The sequence below is a fragment of the Bos grunniens genome, chromosome 7 (assembly GCF_055505025.1).
Source record: "Bos grunniens cultivar Pamir isolate PY7600 chromosome 7, Bosgru_T2T1.0, whole genome shotgun sequence".
NCBI lineage: Eukaryota > Metazoa > Chordata > Mammalia > Artiodactyla > Bovidae > Bos > Bos grunniens.
Genome location: NC_141171.1, coordinates 60,442,752 through 60,461,316, shown reverse-complemented (window position 1 = coordinate 60,461,316; position 18,565 = coordinate 60,442,752). Strand labels below are relative to the sequence as shown.

Sequence of the window (18,565 nt, the reverse complement as noted above, 5' to 3'; positions counted from 1 at the left end):
AGATTAGGAGTCAGTTCTTCTGTTTCTAAGCCTAGGAATCCTTCATACACAACACACACATACACACACACACATAAATGAGTGAGTGAAAGTCACTCAGTCGTGTCCGACTTTTTGAAACCTCATGGACTACAGTTCATGGAATTCTCCAGAATTGCAGAATACTGGAGAATACTGGAGTGGATAGCCTTTCCCTTCTCTAGGGAAAGGGTTAGGTTGATCCCAACCCAGGGATCAAATCCAGGTATCCCACATTGCAGGCGGATTCTTTACCAGCTGAGCCCCCAGGGAAGCCCAAGAATACTAGAGTGGGTAGCCTATCCCTTCTCCAGCAGATCTTCCTGACCCAGGAATCGAACTGGGGTCTCCTGCATTGCAGGTAGATTCTTTACCAACTGAGCTATAAGAGAATAATTCAGTGTAATTTACAAATAATGAAATACATACATCTTAAAAACAAAAAGTTTTGACAAATACATAAACACATGTAAACAACATCTCAGCCAAGAAAGGACACATTAACGTAATATGGAGATAATTTGCTGTAACCTTTTGTGACCAATCACTCCACCCCCAAACTAGAGGCAAACTCTGTTATGATTTCTGTCCATATAGATTAGTTTTGCCTGTTCTTGAACTTCATAAATGGAATCATCCAGTATGTGCTTCTTTTTGTCTCGCTTCTTTTACTCAGCTTTTTTTTTTTTTTGAGATTCATTCATGCTGTGGCATGTATCAATAGCTGCTTTTTTTGTTTTTGTTTGTTTTGCTGAATAGTATTCCATTGTGGAAATGTAACCAGATTTGCTTATCCATTTGTCCACAGACGAACAGTCCAATTGTTTCCAGCTTTGGGATATTATGAATTAAGCTGCCTGGAACATTTCTGCACAAAACTTTCTGCAGATTTATGTTTTCACCTCTCATGGGTGGAGTTGCTGGATCTTCATTTTATTGTGTTGAGTTTTTATGAAACTAACAGTTTTCCAAAGTTGCTGTACCATTTAACATTCCCACCAACAATATATGAGAAACTTAAGCCATTTTTATGGGTGTAAAAAGGTGGTTTTAATTTGCAGGACTGATGCTGAAGCTGAAACTCCAATACTTTGGCCACCTGATTTGAAGAGCTGACTCATTAGAGAAGACCCTGATGCTGGGAAAGATTGGATGCAGGAGGAGACGGTGATCTGGTTGGATGGCATCACTGACTCGATGGACATGAGTTTGAGCAAGCTCTGGGAGTTGGTGATGGACAGGGAAGCCTGGCATGCTGCAGTCCATGGGGTCACAAAGAGTCGGAACAACTGAGTGACTGAACTAACTGAACTGATGACTAATGATGCTGAGCACCCATTTGTATATATTCTTTTGTAAAGTGTTAGAATTTCTTGCCAATTTTTGCCGCTTTTAGTGTTCTGAGAAGTCACTGCCTACCTCCAGATCATAAGATAATCTTCAATATTCTCTTCCAGAAGCTGTACAGTTTTAGCTTTTCATTTATTAAGGTCTAAGACCTATCTCTGGAGAAGGCAATGGCACCCCACTCCAGTACTCTTGCCTGGAAAATCCCATGGGTGAAGGAGCCTGGTAGGCTGTAGTCCATGGGGTCGCTAAGAGTCGGACACGACTAAGCGACTTCACTTTCACTTTTCACTTTCATGCATTGGAGAAGGAAATGGCAACCCACTCTTGGGTTCTTGCCTGGAGAATCCCAGGGACAGGGGAGCCTGGTGGGCTGCCATCTATAGGGTTGCACAGAGTTGGACACGACTGAAGCGACTTAGCAGTAGCAGCAGCAAGACCTATCTCAAATTTTGTGTATTGACTAGTGATGGACAGGGTTATCAAGTATAAGGTATAAGGACTCCTTTATTTATTTATTTATTTTTTTTACTTTTTATTGTGGTGTAACTTGTATAAAGTGTATAAATCTTCAGTGTAAAGGTTAAGAATTTTACATTTGTTTATATCCATGTAACCACATTCAGATCATTGGAGGATTCCTTTTTATTGTCAAAAATATTAGCCTCACTATGTTAGTAACAATTAGTATTTAAGTAACAATTATTTTACCACATTGATTTTCCTTCTATGCATGCATTTGACAGAATATCATGCATTTGCATTTTGGTGCACATATGGATGTGTAAGCTGCAGCAATAATGCTCTGACTCCGCAGTGGTCTGTTGCTTGTAGCTGTAGAACAAATGCACTATTCCCTACTGACATCGTGCTCCTATTTTCAAAGAGCTTATAGTCTAAGAAGAGTGCTAGGAAATGCACATGAATAAAGCTGTTGAGTTACAGCAAATGACCCATAATCATAAGAATGTTTTAAAACAAGAGTTCGGGACTTTAGAAGAGGAAATAAAATAACTTCAGGAGTGGAGGAGAGGAAGTTTTTAGCCTAAAGATGGCTAGAATTTTGATAAATGAAGATAATTATATGAGGTAATTGCCTATGAGAAAAAGGGTAAAATAACAACAGCAAGTGCCTTAGTTAGGGTCCTTCCCATTGTAATTTACAGAAACCCAAAATTAGTTTAGGCAAAAAAGAGAATCTGTTGGTTCTTACAAGTGAGAGGTCTCTGGGTGGGGTGGGCAGCCTCTGCATTCAGATCTAGCTGGATTCAGAGGCTTTACCATATAGTAAGAGCTATAACTTTTTTCAAACAACTTCTTCCCACATGCCGGACAGGAATGCCCACTAGTATTCCAAGAGCCTTAGCTCAGCAACCTTAATGGAATGAATACTTTTTCCTAGTATTTCCCTATACAATTCCAGCGAATACTACGGTTGACCTCCCTTGGGTCTAATGTCCATTGATGAACAAATCCTTGTGGCATAGGTAGATGGGATACCCCAATTGGCTGGTCTAGGTCATGTGCCACCACCTAGGGGAGGGGCAGAACACAACTGACAGCTCATTTGTACTCCAGGGAGTTAGGGGCAGTTCTTGCAAGGAATCAGAAGCAGGGATGATAAAACACGCTGGACAGACAATTCGGCTATCGCACCTCATTACAGAGGAAGGGGGGCTTTGAGCAGGAAATGTGAACAGGGAGCAAAGTAGGAGGAGACTTCGCTTTGCGCCTGGAGGCCCTGGCATGGATACTGCCCTGTATATTTTTTCTCAAGTGGAGAGTCTCTGACCTGAGTATCAAGAGCTGTCTGCTCAACAGACCCTAGGGCAGCTTGTGCACCCTGGCATTTAGTGGTCACATGAGATGAGTCAGGTAATCCCAGAGTATGAATTATAGGCTGTGCAGAAAACAAAGCCACAAAGAGGATGGAGCCTTCTAGAGTCCTTTCTGGGTCTATCTTTCCAGTGTAATCCTTATCATATTTAAGGTGAAATTCTCTTATAGTTACAAAGATGAACTAAGCAAGAGAGATTAAGTATTTGTGTCCTCCTTTTAGACTTTCAAATTTAGAATTTCAAAGCTGGAAGAGACATTAGAGATTATGTGGCATAAGGATCAGCAAACTGGCCCACAGGTTAAATCCCCCTCCACCTTTACCTTTGGAAATAAATTGTGACTCAACTGCTGCCGCATCCATATGACCACATATCATCAAGGGCTGCTTCTATGCCTCAGACACCATATGGCCCGCAAAGCTCCAAATATTTACGACCTGGCCCTTTACAGGAAAGGTTTATCAATTCCTGGCCTGGTATGACTCTCTCCCTATTCAATTAAGATTGTCTTCTTCAACATTAATCTCATTCCTGGCTCACACTTGGATCAAAAGAGACAATTCACAGAGAGTTTAGAATATAGTTTGACATATAATAAATAAATAAAATTAAATGTTAGTGAAAGTCCTAGGCTATCAATACCTCTGTTCCTCTCTCCAATGGAATGATTAAGCGGTGACTGGTCCTATCCATGCCATGTGCTGATTAATTTGTTTATTGAAAAGGGTTTTTTCCAACACATTCAACTGCATTTCATTAATTATTACTGAGTGTGTGCTAAGCATCTAACACCCATTCCCTCACTCTGCCCTCCCCCATCCCAACCACCTTGAGAGGAAGCTGAAGCTATGGGGGTAAAGAAAGTCACAGAAGGTTGCACAGCTAGTTCGTGGCTGAGCTGGAACATGAATCCAGGCGTTTTGACTCCACAGCTCAAGTGCTTATCAAATACACTATCGAAGGCATCTCACTGTGGTCAGTAACCTAATTTTCAAAGTATCAGTTCGCACAGTCCCAGCAATCAGAATCAGATTAACAGGTCCACTTGAAGGGACAAGAGCAGTGACACCAACACCGATGCACAGCATGCCTAGGGAACCCGCCAGCTCATCCTCTCTGCTCTGCATGCCTTCCCTTCTCATCCGTTCACACCTGCTCCACGGTGCTCAGCCAGCCTCTGCTGCCTCTGGGCTCTCCTATCCATCAGGTATGTGTTACCAGGGAGATCTTCCTAAATAATGCACAGCTCTGAGGAGGGGCTCACTGCTCGGCTCGAAACCTCTCATGGCTCCTCATTGGTCACAGACTGTAACAAATACTCTCCAGCCTGGCATGTACAACTCTCAAAGATCTGATCCTTACCAGCCACCCCCGCCCCCACCTTCTTTCCTCACTGTCCACCTCCTCATACTTCATAGATAACCAGACCTGCTGACATTTCCTGAAACCCTCTGTTTACTTTGTTTTTGTTTATTTTACCCTCCACACCCAGCCATGGGTCTGGGATGCAGAACTTGTGCAACAAGCGAACGTGGAAGCTAGCCTGCGAGAGTGGATGGATGAGCCCATCAGGAACGGCCTTCTTCCCCATCCAAGCTATCTCTCAAGATCTGCAGTGAATGCTACCTTCTCCACAAAATAGTCCCCGGCTCTTTCAGGGGAATCTGGCCTGACTCCCTCTTCACTCTTTCCTGCTCTTTCAACAGCCAAGAGGGTTTTATTGTATTACAGTCACCCTTGCTCGTGTCTGCCCCTGGGTGATGCTGGAAGGAGGCTGTCTGAGGTCACATTCTTTCCTGTGCATCTCCAATCCCTCAGCACCTGGTACACCGCCATGCAGAGAGCAGGGATTTGTGTCATTGCCCTAGTGAACAGGAGAGTAGTGCTGGGACATCCAACAGGAAAAAGACCAGCCACCCCAACCTGTACTTCCCCTTCACCCCGTAACTCTCATCACAGTAAAATGGGGAAAGACGGTGAAGAGGAGGAAGCAGGAAGGAGGGAAAAGATCCTTGGAGTTGGCTCGATGTGGTTTCAAATACCTGCTCCACCACCTCCCAGCTCGTGTGACTGAGGCCAGGAGACTGTACCTCTGAACCTCATTTCCCTTTTATGCAAAATGGGAGTATTTAATAGTCTATGTTAGATCCTCCCATTCACATATTCATTCAAGGTGTCATTACTTGTTAAATATGAGATTTAGGACCAGAGACCTGTTTTCTGAGCCTTGGTCTGCCCGTCTGTAAAACAAGGATATTATTAGCATTTACCTCCTAGGTCTTCTGTGAGGGTTAAATGCATTCATGTCTGTGAAGACCTTAGCACCACGCCTGGCACACAGTTAATGCTCAGCCAACATGAACGGTCACTGGCGGCCATCACTTTGTGCCAAGAGTGGTAATGAGTTTGGAGGACTCAGCAGTGAACAAAACAGGCCTGTCACAGAGCCATCATGTGGCTTATAGTCCAAAAGGGGATAAGAGACAGAAATGACAAGCCAATGGCTAATACAGTTACCAACAATGGTGAGTTCTGTGTAGAATGGTGAGAGTCCATGTAACACGGGTGACCGTCCTTACATACAGAGCAGGGAAAGGCTTTGCAGGATTGTTGCAAGAATTAAATAAAGAATATTTGTAAATAATTGCACTCAGATAGGCTATAATTGGAAAAGAATGTCTCTTGATTAGGAGGAGGAGGAAAAATGGGTCTAAGGCTCAGGCATTTCTGATGGGGCTTGAGCTTCTCTTTGTTCTGAAATGTTGCCTCCTAGGTCCCTTTTCCCTACCTGAAATGGGCCTGGGCTCTGTTTCTGCCCTTTGAAAGAGGAATTTATGGTCACTCGAGGTTCCCGTGCCCTATATTTCTGACACTATGGGCAATTCTCCTTGCAGAATACCTCATACTGACTGTGAAGATATCTAATTTTACGGTTGCTTTAGATCGTCCTTGGACGGGCAGGGTCTGGATCCCTGGGCTGCTTCCCCAGATTTCAAAAAGCAGCAGCAGACCTCGAGCTGGCCCTGGCCCCGCACGCTGAGAGCAGCTTGCTGCGGGAAGATTGGCACTTGGTGGAGTGTGCTTCAGGTGCTTAAAATAGATCAACTGTGTCATTAGACCATTGCAAGGCAGTCTTTTCATTGGCCCTGCTGGTGCAGGTGAGGGCAAGAGATAACAGCCCATGGAGAAAGACCTGTGCCTTGCACAAAATCAAGCAGATCCGAGGAAAAAGCTTTTGAAATGATACAGGCAGTAGAGAGTGGAATTCTGCCAGAGAAGGGGGTGGGGCTGTGGCACGAGCACACAGCAGTAACCACAGCACAGGGAGCAATAGGACGGCAAAGTGGAGCCTGTCTGGACCTCTTGTCTGGCTGGCGAGGCACTCAGAAAGAAGGCTAACACTTCTGGATTGCAGGCCACAATCCAGTAGCATCATGTGAAATCACCAAGGGATCATCTACACTCTCTGGGGGACACAGAACCAATGTGTGGGGCTGACTCTGGAGGATCCCCGCTGCTCCTTCAGGGCCCTCTCCTCAGGGTGTTTCAAGTCCCTCCACCATTGCTGGGCATGCTCCACCCTGCATACAATGCTCAGACACAGCCTAATCAGGGTTCTGCAGAGCAGCACTATGACCCCTCCTGCCCCTTGCAGCCTGGAATCACACTGTCCAGCAGCCCACATGGCTCTGACGCCTGCGACTGAACTTGAGCTCAACCCACCCCTCCCCCAACCATTTACTCCAGTGGCTGCCATGGCTGGTGCTGGGGACACTGGGCAGTGATGGCAGCTGAGGAAGGAAGAGTTTGGGTCACATTTGGGAGGTAGGAATGACCAGATGTGGACCCAGACTGAACACAGGGGAGTGGAGGAAACGGAAATGCAGATGAGGGCTAGTTTCTGATTACTAACTTCCTTACTGGGTAAATGCAGATTCTAGCAATCAACTGGGACCACAGAGTAGAAGGTTTTTTTTTTTTTTTCCCCCATTTAAAAAAATTTTATTAAATTTTAGTTTGAATTTGAAGTGCCTTGGAATATCCAAGTGGGCAACATAGCAGATGGTCATAAAGATGAAACTAAGAGAGATCTTCATAAAGGAAATGAGAGTGGGCTTTTCATTAATGAATTAAATCATCAAATATCTTTTGAGCAACGACAATGTGCTACGTACTGTGCGTTGCTTTCTATGAATAATTTACTATCCTGATTTCTTCCAGAGAAATGAAGAAAAATCTGGTCTCCACTGAAGAAATTTTGTTGGCATTACCCAATTTCTCACCGTTCTTTCTCAAGTAGGCGATCCCCATCATAACAGAGAGGTTTTATGCAGCCATTCTGGGTCAAGGTGTGACCTTTCAGTAATCACCCCTTAGCTGAGTGGGTGTATAAACTGACCTTACAGATACGGAGCTCATGCTGTCGACTAGATGTCCTCCACTGGACCAGGCATGTCCCATATGTCACAACAAGCTCTGGAACAGTCCAGCCTCCCAGGGTCCTACTTTTGGGCTGATAAAGGCACCCAGAACTGGGACCAGGTATCCAGAGCTGCTTTACTTTGGTCTGTGCCCATCCCCTACTAACAGATTCCTCTGGAAGTGAAACTGACCTCTAGGAGTTGGGGGTGGGGCACTGTTTGCCCAACTGTATCCAAAAGGATATGATATCACCCTCTGGGAATGTGTCAGCTGGGGAAAAAAGGCCATGAGCAGGATCTGGCTCACTTCAAGAGCACTTTATGGCATGGCGGTGTTAATCAACTGCTAACTCGAGATAGAACTTTCTCCCATGATGAACAATAGCTGCGGTTTTCTCATCTCTGTGTTTGATGTTATATGAGTCATATACTAGACTAGAGTTTAAAAAATTCAAATGCCTGCATATAAAATAGATAAACAAGCATTTACTATATAGCACAGGGAACCATACTCAATATCTTACAGTAACCTGTAATGGAAAAGAATTGGAAAAAAAAAATATATATATACACACACACACACACATACATGAATCACTTTGCTCTGTACCTGAAACTAATATAATATTGTATGTCAACTATATTTCAATTAAAAATAAATTCAAACACCTACAGTGGCAAGGTAATAGAAAAGTATTAAGCTGTCCTTGTGTGACACCTCTCTTCCTATAGAGGTGGCAACTATGGCTCTCTAGAGAATAGTACATGCCCCCTCAAGGCAGGCAATTCTACTGACTATTGTCTGCCATGTAGGAACAAAGGGGCACGGATGCCAGGTCTTTCAGGCTGTCCTTAGACAGAAGCTAGAAATCCCAATTTTGATTTCTGAGTGTTTGTAAATAATTAAAATTCACTGAAAGCCTGGTGTTGGGCACATAAAACATATCCTATCAGGCAGGCCACCAGCTGGCCCCTTTTGCTGACCTATATGATCCACGAAGGCAAGGACCATGCCTGTTATATTTACGGCTGTGTCTCCAGCAACATGCTGGGTGCAGGGTTGGTGGTCAGTAAATATTTGTTGAGTGAACAAATGAACAATCTAATTCTTGTTCCCCTTCTTGGACATTCCTAGGAACCAGGCAGACTGAAAAACAATTCCACGACTATAAATTCTGTTTCACTGCTGAAATGCTACAGCTGTGCATAATGACCAAAATGAGGGGTAAGGTGGGGAGTGTGCGTTTTGCAGAGAGACTGGAATACTGAGTCACCACGGTCCTCTTTTCTGGGCACCTCCTACGTGTGATCACTCCCTTCAAGCTCTCTGGGGCAGGCTCCATCTCTGCTGGTTAGAGGTGGTAAAATCAGAGCTTAAACATCAAGACTAGGTAGACAACCAACTATCAGCGTCCTACACTAGCCCCAGGGTGTCGCTGGTATTTGGGAAGACTGATCCACAGGGAAATCCTCTCCTTGAGGAGTCATTTACTTAACAAACGCCTTATGGATTGAATTGTGTTTCCTCAAATTTATACATAGATGTCATAACCTCCAGTACTCCAGAATGTGACCTTATTTGGATATGTGGTCTTTACAGAGGTAATCATGTTAAAATGATGTCATTAGGGTGGGCCCTTATCCAATGAGACCTTATTGGATAAGGTCCTTATGAAAAGGGGAAATTTGGGCACAGAAATACGCATAGACAGAGGCGATGTGAAGAGACACAGGGAGAAGACAGACACCACAACCAAGGAGAGGGGCCTGGAGCAGATCCGTTCCTCACGGCCCTTGGAAGGAACCAACCCAGCAGAAGCTTTGATTTTGGACTTTCAGCTCCAGAACCATAAGACAATATATTTCTATTCTTTAAGCCACCCAGTTGGAGGTACTTTATTACAGCAGCTCTAGCATAATACTATTTTTATTCATTTTATAAACACTTGCTATATACCAGGCACTGTTTTAAGCAATTCACAACTGTTAACCTATTTATTTTTTATAACAACTCTATGAGAGAGGCACTATTACTATACCCCTGTGATTATGACTGGAGATGAGAAACGGAGGTACACAGAAGGCAAGTGATTTGCCTAAGCACACACAGCAAGGAAAGGGCAGGGCTGGAATGTGGACCCAGCCATCTAGGTCCAGTCTATGCCCTTAAGAACTGCAGGAAAACAATTTAACTGGCAAAGCACCCAGCAAGAGGTGCTTACACACTTCTGGTTGTTTTCTGTTCTTTACAATGGTATCTGGCTAACGCTGGGTACTGGCCAGTTGTTCACATTCACGACACCAGATGATATCTCAGTCAGATAAGGCTTTTTCCAGAGAGGAATGAAAGAGTTCAGAACTGATATCACTTCCTTTATGCAATGCAAGTACTCTTGAAATCACATTGTGATTTGAGAGATGTGTTATACTCATTTGGGATGGTTTAACATTGTTCCTTATATTATTCCTCTAACGCTCCCTTAGCTTCAAGTGGTCATTTGTCAACAAGCGCTCTATTCATTTAGGAAGTACTGTTTTATTTTTTAAAATCTCTATTCTTATAAAGTATATAATCATCTCTACTCCACCTATTATGCGAATTTAGAATGTCATTAGCAGGCATCCTCCTGTGCCATTTACAATAGATCCTTTTCTCTAGAAATTCTTAGAGTTCCTGATGTGAGCAATGACATGAACAGAGGGAGGTCTTGCTGCTCCTGAGCTGGGTGTCTTGGATGCTGAAATCCCTTGCCTCCCCAGGTCCACTCTGCTCCCTCTCTACCCTGGGAGGCTGACTACGGTGGGGGCTCAGCTGCCTTCCTTGCCCTCTGGCTCCTGGTTGGATTGGGTACCATAGGAAATCCAAGGGAGGAAGGAGAGAGAGGTCAGGATATTTATTCCCCTGGTTCCTTCCTTGGGGTGTTACCATGAGCTGCCTGCCTGCCAGGAGCAACAACTCCCACCAGACAGTGCCTTCCCTACAGCTGACTGGGTCTCTGGCTTCCTTTTTTTTTTTTTTTTCCCTCTTTCAGTCTGGGGGAAGGTGTGGTAAGAGTAGTAAGGGCCACTGTTTCTAGCCTCCTAGTCCTTGGCCATCCGGGCTTCTTGTTTATTTCTCTACATCCTTCTCACATATTTGCAAAGGCTCCTGCTTAAATCCCCTCAAATCACACATCTGTTCCCTGCCAGGACCTAAGATAGACTCCTCTTCTTTTTCACCCTATAACTCAATCAGGTACAAGGCCATGCGGACTTCATTCTCTAAAGGATCTTTCCCCTTATTTCTATTGTTGTAATTACTCAGTCACCCAGTCATTTCTGATTCTTTGCGATCCCATGGACTGCAGCATGCAAGGCCTCCCTGTCCCTCATCATCTCCTGAAGTTTGCCCAAGTTCTATTCTTACAGCCACTCAAATCCTGGCCCTCAGACCTTTTCAGAACTAGGTTAATTATCTCTCATCTAGGATCCTACCTTCCTGTCTTGCCCTTTTAGACTCATATACAATACCAGGTTAATCATTTTCCTGAAGGTTTCCTGAAAGCCACGGCTCTCCTGTGTGTTGAACCCAGTGATGGCCACAATACCAGCAAAACAGGCTAGTTTTGAACCAGAGGGTTTGGCTCGTATGACACCATCATTTCAAAACTTTGCTCTATTCAGTGGCCAATGCAACTTCAGGTTCAACTTCATTCCCTGAGACCTACCACCAAGGAGTTTCTCATGCTATTTCACTTCATCTTCACAACAACCCAGATAGCATATTCAAAAGCAGAGACATTACTTTGCCAACAAAGGTTCGTCTAGTCAAGGCTATGGTTTTTCCTGTGGTCATGTATGGATGTGAGAGTTGGACTGTGAAGAAGGCTGAGCGCCGAAGAATTGATGCTTTTGAACTGTGGTGTTGGAGAAGACTCGTGAGAGTCCCTTGGACTGCAAGGAGATCCAACCAGTCCATTCTGAACGAGATCAGCCCTGGGATTTCTTTGGAAGGAATGATGCTAAAGCTGAAACTCCAGTCCTTTGGCCACCACATGCAAAGAGTTGACTCATTGGAAAAGACTCTGATACTGGGAGGGATTGGGGGCAGGAGGAGAAGGGGACGACAGAGGATGAGATGGCTGGATGGCATCACTGACTCAATGGACGTGAGTCTGAGTGAACTCCGGGAGTTGGTGATGGACAGGGAGGCCTGGTGTGCTGCGATTCATGGGGTCGTAAGGAGTTGGACACGACTAAGCAACTGATCTGATCTGATCACAACAACCCATCTGGCACTACTGCCAACATTTTATAATCATAAAAATTTAGGTTGAAACATGATCTATCTTGTACAAGATTATAAAGAGAATACATGATAGATGTTGAATTTGAACTCAGGAATCCATACCCCAAAGCTTAGGATTTTATTACCCCAGTGTGCTGTCTGCTTATCCCGTGACACCTTTGTGAGGTTTCTATGACTCTTTTTGCTCTCATCAACAAAACAATGCTCAGATATGTCTGACTCTTTGCAACCCCATGGCCTGTAGCCCACCAGTCTCCTCTGTCCACGGAATTTCTCAGGCAAGAATACTGGTGTGGGGTGCCATTTCCTACTCCTGGGGATCCTCCCAACCCAGGGATTGTCAAACCACGTCTCTTGTATCTCCTGCATTGACAGGCAGATTCTTTACCACTAGTGCCACCTGGGAGGATTTCAACAAAACAAAGCCTACTCCAAAAAAGTAGCTCGTTGGCATGCCAATCCATAATAACAGCCAAGGAAGAGACCATCAGGGGAAGCCAATAAAGGGAGAATGGCTCTTGGTACCATTTTATGTGGTATGCAGGTCACTCTCCAACTTCAAGGATGATCCAGTGCTGGCTTTGTGCCCAGGAAAGCCATGGTCTTCAGGAGCTCTGGGAGCTCCAACCCAAGTGAAGCACAGCATTTTACGACACACGGAACTAACTCTGGTGCTCAGGGCATCTGATGCTCTGGGGTCAACTCGGTCTCCCCTGGCTTTGATTCCCAGGACTTGGGAACTCCTGGGGCCAAGACAAAATGGGAGACACTGACAGGAAATAACCAAAGATTCATTGTTGCCTAAGAAAATGCACATAAGGTGGTGAGGCCTTTGGGGCTCTGCGGATTATGGAGAGCAAGAGGTCTGGGACCAGACTTTCCTTGCTCTGTAGGGTCAGGAAAATGTGACCACAGGTGTGAGTGTGTTACACCAGAGACAAGGTTCTGAAGGAACAGGAGGAGAACATCATCAGGGGAGTTGTTAGCTGGACTGGGGTCGGGGTGGGGGTGAGGAGGCCAGCCTGGTGAAGAGGGGTGGTGGGCAGAGGGGCTGGTGCTAGAGACAGGGAGCCTTCCCAGAGGTGAATGAGAGGAGGTGGACATGATGGAGCTGCGGAGAAAGTGGATGCATGTGTGGATGAGCTGGGGCTGTGAGCAAGGCTGGGCCACGGGGGACTCTGCAGGCCTTGCTGAGAGGTCTCCTCTCGCATCTTAAGAGTAATGGGATGTGTGTTTTAAGCAGAGGGTGATGCAGAGAGTGGATGGGGCACTGAAGTAGGCTGGAGTGGGTGAAGGGAGACCAGTTAGGAGGCTGCCTCAGCACATCAGGAGTCAATTGACAGATCCCTGGAATTAGGCTGGGTGTGTGCAGGGGGACAGAAAGGCTGGAAGGTAGACCCACCTCACAGAGCCCAAGGTAGAAATGATGGCTCTGTTTTCCCTAAAGTCCTTGGCCCATGCGGGCCACGATCTCAGTACTAGCCCTGGGTGTCCTGCTCATGCCTTTGGTGTTTTGTTCTCTCTGCAAGGAGACCTCTTTCCCCTTCTCTTATTGGTTCAGATGGCTGGAGCCCACCTGTTGCATTCTCCCAGGCCTGGACCACCACCCTACTCTACATCTCCAGAACTACTGCTTTCTCTCACAGCCCTGTTTTGCAGCATGCTAAAGTTCAGCAAGTTTCAGAAGAATTCTGATGAAACTAAACCAAAATGTACTCTGAGGAGTCACTGACTGGGCACTCCCCTATTTTTTTTTTTTTTAAAACAACTGAGACATGTATTTCTTATTAATAAAAAATTTACATATATTTACAAAGCAATCTCTCACCTTCCTGTCTTGTCCTCAAGATCCCATTTCTACTTTCCTTTCAATTTATGACAAAGGTGTGACATCTGAGAGGTTGAGTGACTTGCTTGCTAATGTCATAAAGTCCACAATGGTAAGAACCACAGTGACTACAGCAGTGACAATGACAGCCTGGCCACCATCGCTGACACCTTGCCAGCTATGTTGCGGGTACTGCTCTCTGAATTGTACATGACACATGAACACTTATCTCCATTCCATGTGGAGGAAGGTCCCATCATTCCCATTTTGCAGATGAGACAACCATCCCGAGGACCACATAGCCAGCAAGTGAAACCACAACTAGAACCTGGGCCCACCTGACGGCAGGGCTCGAGCTGTCTCAACTCTTACACGCTGTCCCAAGCTTATACAGCCCATGCACCTCTACTCCAGATAAAGTGACCAGCAATATAATAAGAAGCTCATGATCTGCCCCCATCTCAACGGTGACATTGAACAGTTGATTAGGAATGGCACACACTGTTGATAATGTTATGCGTCCACGTACCTTTCACAACCCAAAAACTAGCCACATGACTTGATGAAGACTGCAAAACTGGAGCAATAATGCTCATTTGACAGGGTGGATGTGAGAGAGGTGCAGGTGAAATGCGTAGCCCAGTGGCTGGTAGAGTGAGGATTCAGGAAGTGAAAGTGCAAGGAAAAAACCGAGTGACAGTTTCTCTTAGGTTCAATTTCAGGCATGAGGATTGAGTTAAGAGTCTCACATGGTAATGGGGCGAGCACTTTTGCTTACAGCAGGTCACCCCAAGGGCCACATGCCCATGCTCTGTCCCTGTGACCTGTGACCCCATCACACCATCACTTCTGCAAGGTCTGATTTCTACTCTTTCCTTCTGGAGGCTCCCAGGGTGGGGAGGAGCCTCAGTGATGAGGGAGCCCGGCCCCAAAGCCCTGAGCAGGAGTTTCTCCACAGTTTGCCTCCAGGTAGCCCTTTAGAGAATCACTTCCTCATAGGGAACCTCAGGGACCCGCAGGCTGCCTGAGTCACTCTGTTTATTTTCCCCTGCTCCTGGAAAATAAACGCGCTCTCCCCACTTAGAAAAAGTATATGAGGCTGGAATGGCATTTCTGTTAATCCTTCTCTTCTGCAGTACTCAATTCTACTACTTTTTTTTTTTTTTTAAGTAAAATCTATTTCCTTCTTTAGGGGATACTCAGTGTTGCTAATGGTACAAGAGTTTATGATTCTAAAGAGAGAAAAAAGCAGAGTCTGTTGCTTGTTACCTTCTTTCTTAGTTCCTTGAAAAATAAATGAGCCATCTTTCTCTTCTGTCATTTAGTGAGAAAGGACTCCCATAAATACATTTTTCCCTGCCTAGAGATAGTGAGAAGTGACAGGCACTTCAGATTCTTACTTGTCTGAGAGCACAGATGGATGCAAATTTGTGGCCCACTAGGTGATCGGTTCTACCTAATTTTGCTCTTTTCCTGAGCCTCAGGTGAAGCCTCAGCCTTGTTTCAGACTGTCAAAATCAAGAAGCAAAATTCTTGGGCTGTAAAAGGCAGAGGGAGTCCAGCTACACTTGCCTGCCTAGCACAGCTATGCAATACACAAAGGAAGACGGCAGAGAGATGACTCATACAAATATATAGTAAATAAATATATTTCATTTCCATCTCCCTGGCTTTGTTTTCCTCCCCTCCATGCCAACAGCCTTGAAATGGAAGGAGGTTAAGGAAACCTGATTTGGTGTCAAACACAGCCTCAGAAGGTACTGATTTTTATGACCTTGCTTCTCAGCTGTAGCTTTTTTAGAAGGAACTTGCAGATTCTTAGACTAGGAGAAGCTCAAATTCAACCCTTCTCATTTTACAGATGAGCAATCGGAGATCCAGAGAGGAGAGAGCCAAGTCAAAGACCCAGGGAAGTGAATGTTCCTAGGCGTTCTCTGGTTCAACAACCCCACATGCTGCTAAACAACCCAGACAAGTGAAGCTGGCCAGGAGGGGGATTTGAATCCAGATCTCTCTTTCAGGGTGGTGCTCACAACACCTGCCCCAGTGGGTGCCCATGGTCAAAGGTACTGAATTGAAGAGAAAGAGCTTAGGCCTCCTTGTATCTCTCACTGCATTTCTCAGCAGCTGAGGCTCAGCCCAGCAGTAAAATGTCTGGTCCTGCCTCTGCAGAGCAGTTACTGCTTCTGGCATTTTAGAAACATTGGCTAAAGGGCTTGTCTCTTTTCTCTTGTTCTCAGGATGGCTAAATGCAGCCTTCAGGTATGTGAAAAATATCAGCCCTAGGTCCATGGGGCTGCTTGCACGCTAGAGCGGGATATTTCACAATCTCCATCCAGACCCAAAGGTGGCTTCCTGACGATTTGTTTATCAAACTGCTCGTTCCTATCCCACAGTCTGCCCACACCCACCCACCCACCAGCCCGAGGCCAGTCTCCCTGCCTTTTTCCAGCTCCAAGACCAACAGGGCCTTCCTCTTCTTTCCAGCTGTCTGCCGGGAGGTCTCCTCTGAGCCCCCTCAGTCAGACAATGGCTACACTTCTGCTTCCTAGGCCTTCTCAGGCATTGCTAGAAGGAGACAAGCAGCCTTCCCAACGGAGACAAGTGGCGCGGCCAATAAAACATTAGCAAATACCATGAAAACCCGGAGCCATATCCCTGTGCTCGGGAGGGAGCACAGAAAAAACCGAGGAGGAGTCTGGGGGCATGTGTCCACCCCGTGCCAGGCTTCCTTCCTCCTTCCAGGCAACCCCAGCGCCGGCTCCTGCACCTCCCGCCCCCACCCTGTTCCCATGGCAAAGAAGAGGAGGACCCACTTACGGCTCGTGTTCATGATGATGCCTTTGCACTGGGTTTTTCATTCAATACGGAGACTCCAGATGCTTTTTAAATCTTCGGATCTTTCGACTTCACTCATCACCTGGAGGTGAAATAGTCCGGTGTTAGCTCTGTATCCTCAGGTGCCCTCTCCCCTTCTGCTGTCCCTCTCAGTCTGGGCTGTAGCCTCTGGCCTTGAAGGCAAGTGGGCTAATAGCTCAGGTGAGAGCAGGGAGGAGGAGGCGGCAGAGAGGACGCGGGCGCCTGGGTCCGTCCGCTCCTGGGACCTGACTGCCCGGCAGAAGCGGGGCCGGCAGCGCCTGTTGGCGCGCACCCCGACTATTGCAGCTCAGCGGCTCGGGAGCCCAAAGGGGGTGTGGACCACAGGGAGGCAGGGCGGGGGCAGCGCGCTGGGTGCCGGGCTCTGCTGGGCAGCGCGTCCCCGCCCGGCGTCCACGAGCGGCGACCCGCCCCGGGACCCACCTCTCGGCCAGCGTCGGGAGCCAGAGGCCCCTGCCCGGGCCCCTGAGACCAGTTCATGAATCCTGGTCCTCGTCTGGGGTCTCGAATTCTGAGGCGAGCAAAGCGAAATAGGAGAGCTCGACATCCATGATGCGGGCTCGCCGGGTGGCTGCGCGGGGGGCGCGGCTGCTCGCTGCTGCCACCTGCTGGACGCGCCGGCGCGTGTCCAGGCCCCGCCCCGCCCGGGCTTCTCTCTGGGTCCTGAGCTGTGAAGGGGAATGGATGGAATCCTGTGTCCTGGGGCGAACGAGGGGGTGCTTGAGCGTTGCTTCCCTCCCTCGATACTCGGGTCTAAGAACTAGACAATGGCAGGAAAATAGACCCTCCATGAGAGGGGCTGTGAAGAAAGGATTGGCTTCGCAGGAAGACAGTGTTCACTTCCAACTCCGCTTCTGACGAGCTGGGTGTAGTCTGGTCTTGAGCAGGTCGCTGCTGGCTTTGCCTCGTGTTCCTCAAGGGTAGAAGGTGGGGGCTGGACAAGTGGATAAGAGATTATGGTTCCTCCAGTCTCCTAACCTCTGTCCCTACCTCCCCTTCATACCCCTTATCACTGACTCATTTGTTACATTTTTTTTTTTTTAATATTATCCCTCTCCTCCATGAGAATGTTAGTTCCATCGAAGTATGGGTCTTGTCAGTAGGGTTCACTGCCAAGCCCTCAACACCCAGAAAAGCACCTGACACATAGTGGGTATCAATAGATATTCACTGACAGACTACCCCAGTCCTTCCTGCATCTAGTATCACTCAGTCCTCAGAATAGAAGGTCCAGAAAGACCTACTTTGAAACACTTCCCTGTGTGAGGCAAGTATCAGGTATGAACCCTAGTGACTCAGACTCACTGGTTCACCCAGTTTTGTATGGCCAAATGTTTTTTTTCCCTGTAGTTAGTTTTTGCAGGTGTGTATTAAAGAAACCTATATTCTGATTCTGCTGGTTAATTCAGTGGGATGAGATTCTTGACATGCCTCTGACTACTTACCCTGTCACCTTTCTGAACCTAGTTCATGGTCACAGAACCATTTCTTTTGAGCATAGAAAAACAAGGCTGAGAGGACACACAATTCCTGTCTATAGAAGGTCACTGGTGTGTGTAGAATAAAAAAGCTGTGAACCACTCACACCCCCGACTTGCAGACAAGAAACAGAGAGGCTGCACCACCTGCCCCAGACACACAGCATCTGGTGGCTGAACTGTACCAGATCTTCTCATTTCTAGATTGGTCCTTTGTGAGAGAGAGTCAGTGTACCAGATGCTGAGATGCCAGGATAAAGGTAGGTAGCCACCCTCTTAAAACTGGGGAAAGAACACCTCCTAGATAAATACAGTGTTTCTACCTCACCCCCTGAGATGTGATAACAACAAAAGGATCTTTAAATAAACTGAAGGGTCAATGGATTTGAAACACCTTGGGATAGCTTACTAGGAATTGTTGCCAACAGAGGGGGAATAACCCTAACCTCCTCACAATTTTGTTTGTATAA

At 46.4% G+C, this 18,565-nt stretch overlaps 1 protein-coding gene across 8 annotated transcripts in view; it reads right to left on the bottom strand.

The window, feature by feature from the left end:
* ABLIM3 (actin binding LIM protein family member 3) overlaps positions 1-17,243 on the bottom strand; it is a 136,747-nt gene extending 119,504 nt beyond the window's left edge. For 5 of the 8 annotated variants that reach the window (XM_086412364.1, XM_086412356.1, XM_086412359.1 and 2 more), the window contains exons 1-2: positions 17,041-17,243; positions 16,561-16,660 (exon numbers count right to left, since the gene is read on the bottom strand). In XM_086412364.1, the coding sequence (XP_086268490.1) occupies positions 16,561-16,573 (13 nt within the window). In that variant the 5' untranslated portion in view covers positions 16,574-16,660; positions 17,041-17,243. Of the gene's footprint in view, positions 1-16,560; positions 16,917-17,040 lie in introns of those variants that run through there. The other 3 variants (XM_086412360.1, XM_086412358.1, XM_086412363.1) reach the window with 1 other exon arrangement.
* Positions 17,244-18,565: the final 1,322 nt, after the last annotated feature.